Here is a 6,387-nt window from a genome sequence, read left to right as displayed (position 1 = left end):
AGAATAACATAGTCTGCATATTTCATTAGAAAAGATAATGGTGTCAAACAAAAACCAAGCAAACCAACTAAAAACTCCAAAAGCTGTAACAAAGTGTTTTTTTCTTTCTTTCTTTCTTTTTTTTTTAAATTTGTTATCTGGCGTATTCTAATAAAATATATCTTTCAGTTAATTTATAAGTTAATGCTACATTTACACTGAATAGATTCAGTCTTGTCAGCACTTGTCAGCGAGGGTTGAGCCGCTTTGGAGCAGTGGATCTGTTTGTGTTCTGATCTGTGTTCTGCACAGCGTTCACTTCTCCCGAGCCCACCTCAGTCCCTGAGAATACAAGTAAAGGAGACCATTAGCCTTTCAGTTCATGCAAATGATACATCATATTCAGAATTTTAATTTAGTCCACTTGGCAAGACATTCAGCTTCTACTAGCCCATAGAGAAGTTATTACTAATTACACAAAGGCTTCAAACCTTCAACTTTAAATGAAAATAATATTTCTCCTTTACCTGCTTGTGGTTCATTCTTAAGCTTGCGGGCGATTTTGGCAAAGAAGGTGAGGGTGAGACAAGCTCCGGTTTCTCTGTCACATATGCCTCCCTTGCAGTTGCAGGTCTTACGGCACTCAACCCCATAGGTTCCATAGAGACAGTCTGTAAAGAAAGAAAACATTTATTATTTAGTGGATATTGCTACATCATAAACTGCAAGTCTCAGATTATACAAGGTATGATCATCAAGTTAAATATTCAGCAAGGATGTCCGCATCTGCACATGCTCACAGATGTGTGCCGTTATTTGGGAGAATTTCTAAAACCTTGGGTAAAGGCTGTAATAACATAAATGGATACTGGGTTTGGTGCAGTAACATCAGTGTTACCAAACTGCAGCATGCACAAACAGCTCCCAGATTTTGTAAGGTTATTTAATGAGAAAATACCTTTGCAAATTCCATATTCGTCTCCATAGTCGTCTTCATCCTTGTAGAACTCGCAGAATAATCCCGGTCCGCACTTCACTCCGTGCATCCCCGACACTGTGCGGTAGCAGTGCTCCCCTCTGCCGGCTGCACAGACCTGGCAACAGCCGCAGTCATCCAGGACCGTCCGAGAGCACCGCTGCGTCCCGCCACACCGCTCCGCCGTGCATCTGTCGGGGCAGTTCACCGCGTACTTCACACTGGCGCTCCATGCCTCAGCATCATGCACCACGAGTGAACACGACACTGTGATAAGCAGAAAAAACATCACTGCACGGGAAGAAGCGGAATGAGCAGAAAGCTTGAAAGGGGTGATGCTGTCTTTTGGATGAGTGTCCTGGTGAGACTAGAGAAGCTGAGCACCCCTGCGAGACTTAAGCGGAGTGACCTGTGGTTCATCAGGTTGCATGGTTATCTGCAATGAACAACTTTGTTTTGCACATGGCTTGCTCTCGTCAATTTCCTCATTCCGGTGTTGTTGTCCCCCCCTTTTTTGTCAGTCAGTTTTGTCAGTCCCTTTTTTTAGAAATCCGGCTTGGAAGTGGGATTAACTCTGGACCGCCATCCAGGAATTGAAATTCGTGTGAACTGATGTCACAAGTTTAGTTTGGTTTGTTTTTGTCTGAGTGGGAACCCCCAGAGGTCCGGTTGCATTAGGTTTGTCGCCACTGATTCAACTTTAGTTTTGTGCTAGTTACTGGGCCTGTAGCTGTGTGAGAACTCTCATTCGTTAACATGTTACACAATTGGAGATACGTCTTTTTAGCCCCCACAACACACGCAAATTAGTTCCTTGAATTCAGATTGCAATGAATTTTATGTGCACCTGAAATCACAGAGGAAATGCTTTCAAAAATAAATTCATATAAATTTACTATAATGTTTAGCTCCTTGTTAAATTTACTGCATTAATATTGTTGAGTTTTATAGTAAGAAAAGGGGAAATTGAAACGATTCTGATGACAAATCTTTGCTCCCTTGTTATTTTTTTAAGTTAAAAAGAGCTCCTTACGTTTCTATTTTCGTTTAACCTAAAAAGTAAGGCTGGAAAAATACTATTATTGGACATCAAGAGTAGCAATCATTACAAGATACTAGACATAAGCGACTCAGGAGAACAGAAATGAAACGTGAGAAGGAATTAACCTGGTTCCTAGCCCCAGGGTCTATACAGATCCTACATTTCCCATAATGCAACAAAGTTTCAGAGGATCATTCGTCTGTGTTTCTTGTTAATTTTCATTTTGCCTAATTAATACTATTAAGTGCATATTTCCCGTCAGTATTGTATCTTTATAAAACTTCTATAATTTATAATAAGATTTTTTTAAGAGCGGTTTAATGGGGTATAATCATTTTTTCTACAACTGTGGTTTGGGGAATTCAATGTGGCTACAGTTTATTCACTTTGACTTTTTCTCTGGCCATGCAGATTTTTTATTTTTATTTTTTTTAACAAAAACTCAAAGGTGTTAGTGACGTTAACGAGCTTCGCTCCGAGACACACGGTGGCGGTAACGCGTCGACCAAACACCGACTGCCATCGGGGATTAAAAGTCGTCCGAAGAAGAAGAGGGGGAGCGAGGAGAAGGGTGATGATGATATTTGCGTCCAAGGGAGACCTCACTGGGACACAGCAGGTAACGCAAAACATTCACTGGCGGTGTTTTTACTGTCAATGTGTCTTATATGTCTTTTCATTTTAAAATTACCTTTACGACGTTAGCGACCCACGCGGGGGTTTATTTTACCGGGAGCTGACAGGCACCAAGTGGAGGGGCTTGGTCGGGTTTTGACAGCCATGGAGCAGACTAGCAACTGCACTGCAGCCAGCGTTAGCTCAGCTGTCACCGCAGACGCAGAATAATGTTACCGGTGTTTGTGAATGACACGGCGGAATCTGCGCTTCACGTTTGTCGGTGTTTTTATTGGTGCAGGTCGGTAGCTACTATGTAACAATAAACCAGAGAGCCACGTAGCAGTAACGGTACTAAATGTTGATATAAGCTTTAAAGTGAGAAGCCAGGACTGTGTCATGCTGTTAATTTAAATACTAAATGTCCTACCGGGTTGTCATAAGCGTGGGTGCCCAAGTCATTTATGCTAGAATTATTATTATTAAATTGTATTCTTCATCATCATCATCATCATCATCATCATTATTATTATTATTATTATTATTATTATTATTGTTGTTGTTGTTGTTGTTGTTGTTGTTGTTAATAAATTTAATGTATTTTTAACCGGTAGCTTGTATTATGGTGAACAAATTCTCTTTGTTATCCAGTCCTGGTTTTGGTTAACTGTCATTCAAGTATTCATTATGCTTTTAGTGATGGGGTTGTCCTGGCAACAGCAGCCCAAACGTCCCTTAATTGGGTCGGCAACTTCCTCCAGCTCATTCTCGAAAACTTCCAAACCCCATCGTGCCGAAAGGGCGTCCTAGTGTCAGCTCACCTCATCCAGCAGTCAGTATGAAGGAGGTTGCGTTTAAAGTCTTGATTATTTTCTTGTGGATTTATGCTCAGCTACCGTGCACAAAAATGTAGTCTTAAAGTAAAAATTAAAGAATAAAATAATAATAATAATAATTAAGAAAAATGTACAGATTACATTAAAAAAGATTTTTATGTCGGGAAAGTTGTATTGTTTTATGTGAAAAGCATTTGTTTGTTCCATAGAAAACACATTTAGTGAAATTGAAATTGTCAGATTTTTATCATCCTGGTCCAAAGATTTTGTTTTTTTTTTGGAAAATATCACTGCCATGCATGGGAGTTACTGATATACTGCTGCCCCCCCCCATTGCTTGATCCCACCTATGGCAGTGGCAATTTTATTTGTATAGCACATTTCTATATACTTAAATTCATTGCATTTAATGCAGAAAAAATCAGAAAAAACAAAACCAACAAACTATGTAGGTTTATTGAGCCTTTGTTTTCATTTTAACCAATTGGGATCTTTGGCCCAAACTAGTATCTGTTCTAAACAATCAGGAATGGAAGAAGTGTTTTGTGTGTATACTCTAGATACTCTAGATAATGTAGATTGACATTTGCTGACTGAAGTCTGACATGAGCTGCTTGAAATGAGAACAGAGAACTAAATTCACAACGTGTCCTGAATGTTGATATCCTTAAATACCAGACGGTCTGCAGTGTGTGATGGTTGCGTCTTACACTGCTGGCAGTTTCTTGTTGTCGTCTGACCATGGAGCTCACTACTATATCAATGCCTGCTGTTATTTTTGGCCAAAGTGGAAACTATATAGCCCCATGGGCCTCAGGGACAGCAAGAGAAATGAGAGTCTGTGACAGGACTATGGATAAATTTGTGGGCTCACATGTTGAGCAACCGTTAGTTTGGTACAGTTAGAACCTGTAGGGTCATCCGATAATCAACATAATGGTAATCAAGATGGCTAATATCACTGTTTTGTTCACCATTAACTAGAAGTATTAGTTCATGTATGTTTAAAATGATTAAAAAATAATACAGTAAATGTACGAGTGGGTATCAGGTCTACCGGTTAACCTGCTTTAGAATATTTAAGATGAGTGTGCATAAGCAGTGTTTCAGGGGAATGTCATGCCTACTAGTGCTATGAATATGACCTTCGTATTGTGACCGTTACAAGGACTGTTGTGGCTTAGCTTCTGTTATGAATGTAATGACTTTCAAGGGGGTGGATGCAGTTAACCAGCTGGTGTCTGATTATCTGCAAAATATTATGAGTAAAATCATTATTTTCCCCACTAGCTGGAAAGCTGCTTGGCTGGAGATGCATCATTTCCAGGCGACAGAAACAGACACGCTCTTATTTTGGTTGGAAAGCCAACAAAAATGCAGCAGATCACTAGGTGAGGATGTGGGGTTAGGGAACCAACTTTAAATGAATGAATTATGAATTTAAATTTGACACGTGCTATTTTGTATTGCATCCCTTTGTGCTTTGTGGCGTAATAACTTGTAAGACAAACACACCCTCCTCATTAGTGTGGGTGTGCTAGTTAGCTGCCATCATAGGGTGCGCTGACCTATTTCAGTGATACCCACCGGGCCTATGGCAATATCCTGGATGTAGTGTATGTTGGACAAGTGCCGACGCTAAGGAGAAACCCGACACCTTCACACTGAATGCACTTGGCAGGAAAACGCATCAGAACACTGGCTTTCTGCAGCAAATGTTGCCTGTAAATTTGTGATGAAGAGAGATGTGCAATTCTTTGTGTTAATCTGTACTGGAGTGGATATGTGTGAATTTTCTATATTAGACTTTCTTTAAGCCTCATCCTCTCTTTTGATATGTTTTTTTTTTTAGGTATACATCAGAGTATAGATAATGCTCAGACATGGTGCCTTGTCAGACCCATGTGTTGCTGAAGTGGCAGGAGCACTTCAATAGCTCCTGGGCGGCAGAGGACAGCCTGCAGACAGCCAGGAGGCATGGTGCTGCCGCGCTCTACGATAAGCTCCTTCACAACAAGGAAGTGGTGACCCTCGCCCAACCTGTTCAAGAACTCGCAGGCCCACGCCTTCCGGACTTCGAATGTGAGTCCAGTGCATCTGCGGAGAAGGAAGAGTACCTGTCCTCCCTGCTTCGTAGCCAGCGATGGCTGGCTCACCGCGTGCTGACGCAAACCTCCTACACCGTGGATCTCCACCACAGGCTGGTAGTTCTACAGAGGATCTACTATGCACTTCACAGCAAATACCATGACAAATTCCGTGTGCAGCTGCCCTCCCACTCCAAAGACAGCGGAACTGAATGTGGGCAAATTGAGCCGGCCTCAGAGCCTTTCCTACCAGGGGGAGCATCCAAAATCAAGTCGGGTACAGATGTTCTAATAGAAATGGGTGTCAGGACTGGCTTGAGTCTGCTCTTCTCGCTACTGCAGCAGAACTGGAGATACGCAGCTTCTATTCATCCAGAGTCTGTGCTTTGCAACGATGTGCTCAACACAGCGTCCTCTGTCCTGACTTCGCTGCCACCACTCTCTCTGGCTAATGAGAATAAGATCCCGTCAGTGGGTCTGGACTGTCTGGCACAGGTGGCTGACTTCCTGAAGAAGACATCGGTCAGCAGCGGGAACGGTGGCGCAGACCCGATTGGTCGGAGGCTGGCGCTGGAGCTGCTGCTCGGCCTGGCCATGCAGAGAGGCTCCCTGAAGTTTCTGCTAGAGTGGGTGGAGGTAGCCTTGGCTGCTTCCATGTCCTCTTCCACCCCTACACTGTCTTCCTCTTCCTCCTCCTCCTCCTCCTCACTGAGCTCCCAGCAGTCAGCCGGTGTGGGCTTTGATGTCATCCATCAAACTCTTCTCCAAATGAGGCAATATTCGGTATGCGACTTGTTTTCATATCAGTCTTTGGAGTAATCGTACTTTTTTAATGTTACACTCGGTCACTGA

The 6,387-nt window shown here is 42.4% G+C and overlaps 2 protein-coding genes across 4 annotated transcripts in view; one reads left to right on the top strand and one right to left on the bottom strand.

Moving 5' to 3' along the window:
* On the bottom strand, positions 1-1,368 carry esm1 (endothelial cell-specific molecule 1). Its single transcript, XM_085358356.1, has 3 exons — positions 938-1,368; positions 507-650; positions 1-321 (listed from the first exon to the last, which is right to left on the bottom strand). Exons 1-3 carry the CDS (start codon positions 1,242-1,244, stop codon positions 227-229), a joined length of 546 nt encoding a protein of 181 aa, XP_085214482.1. The 5' UTR covers positions 1,245-1,368; the 3' UTR covers positions 1-226.
* A 1,187-nt stretch (positions 1,369-2,555) lies between these two features.
* LOC146629127 (putative E3 ubiquitin-protein ligase HERC1) overlaps positions 2,556-6,387 on the top strand; it is a 44,038-nt gene continuing 40,206 nt past the window's right edge. For all 3 annotated transcript variants that reach the window (XM_085359865.1, XM_085359864.1, XM_085359863.1), the window contains exons 1-2: positions 2,556-2,616; positions 5,301-6,318. In XM_085359865.1, coding sequence (XP_085215991.1) covers positions 5,332-6,318 — 987 coding nt within the window. In that variant the 5' untranslated portion in view covers positions 2,556-2,616; positions 5,301-5,331. The remainder of the gene's footprint in view (positions 2,617-5,300; positions 6,319-6,387) is intronic.

This window comes from Diplotaxodon limnothrissa, linkage group LG7, assembly GCF_057381915.1.
Source record: "Diplotaxodon limnothrissa isolate DT_005_m linkage group LG7, D_limnothrissa_male_GT1.1, whole genome shotgun sequence".
NCBI classification, from domain to species: Eukaryota; Metazoa; Chordata; class Actinopteri; order Cichliformes; family Cichlidae; genus Diplotaxodon; species Diplotaxodon limnothrissa.
This window is presented reverse-complemented; position numbering and strand designations above follow the sequence as displayed.

Bases quoted from the DNA above. Each gene is read 5' to 3' on its own strand.
- esm1 (XM_085358356.1), bottom strand. From the start codon at position 1,244: ATGTTTTTTCTGCTTATCACAGTGTCGTGTTCACTCGTGGTGCATGAT. The intron at 651-937 runs GTATTTTCTCAT...CTTTCTTTACAG, and splicing joins CGAATATGGAATTTGCAAAG to ACTGTCTCTATGGAACCTAT. The intron at 322-506 runs GTAAAGGAGAAA...TTGTATTCTCAG, and splicing joins TAAGAATGAACCACAAGCAG to GGACTGAGGTGGGCTCGGGA.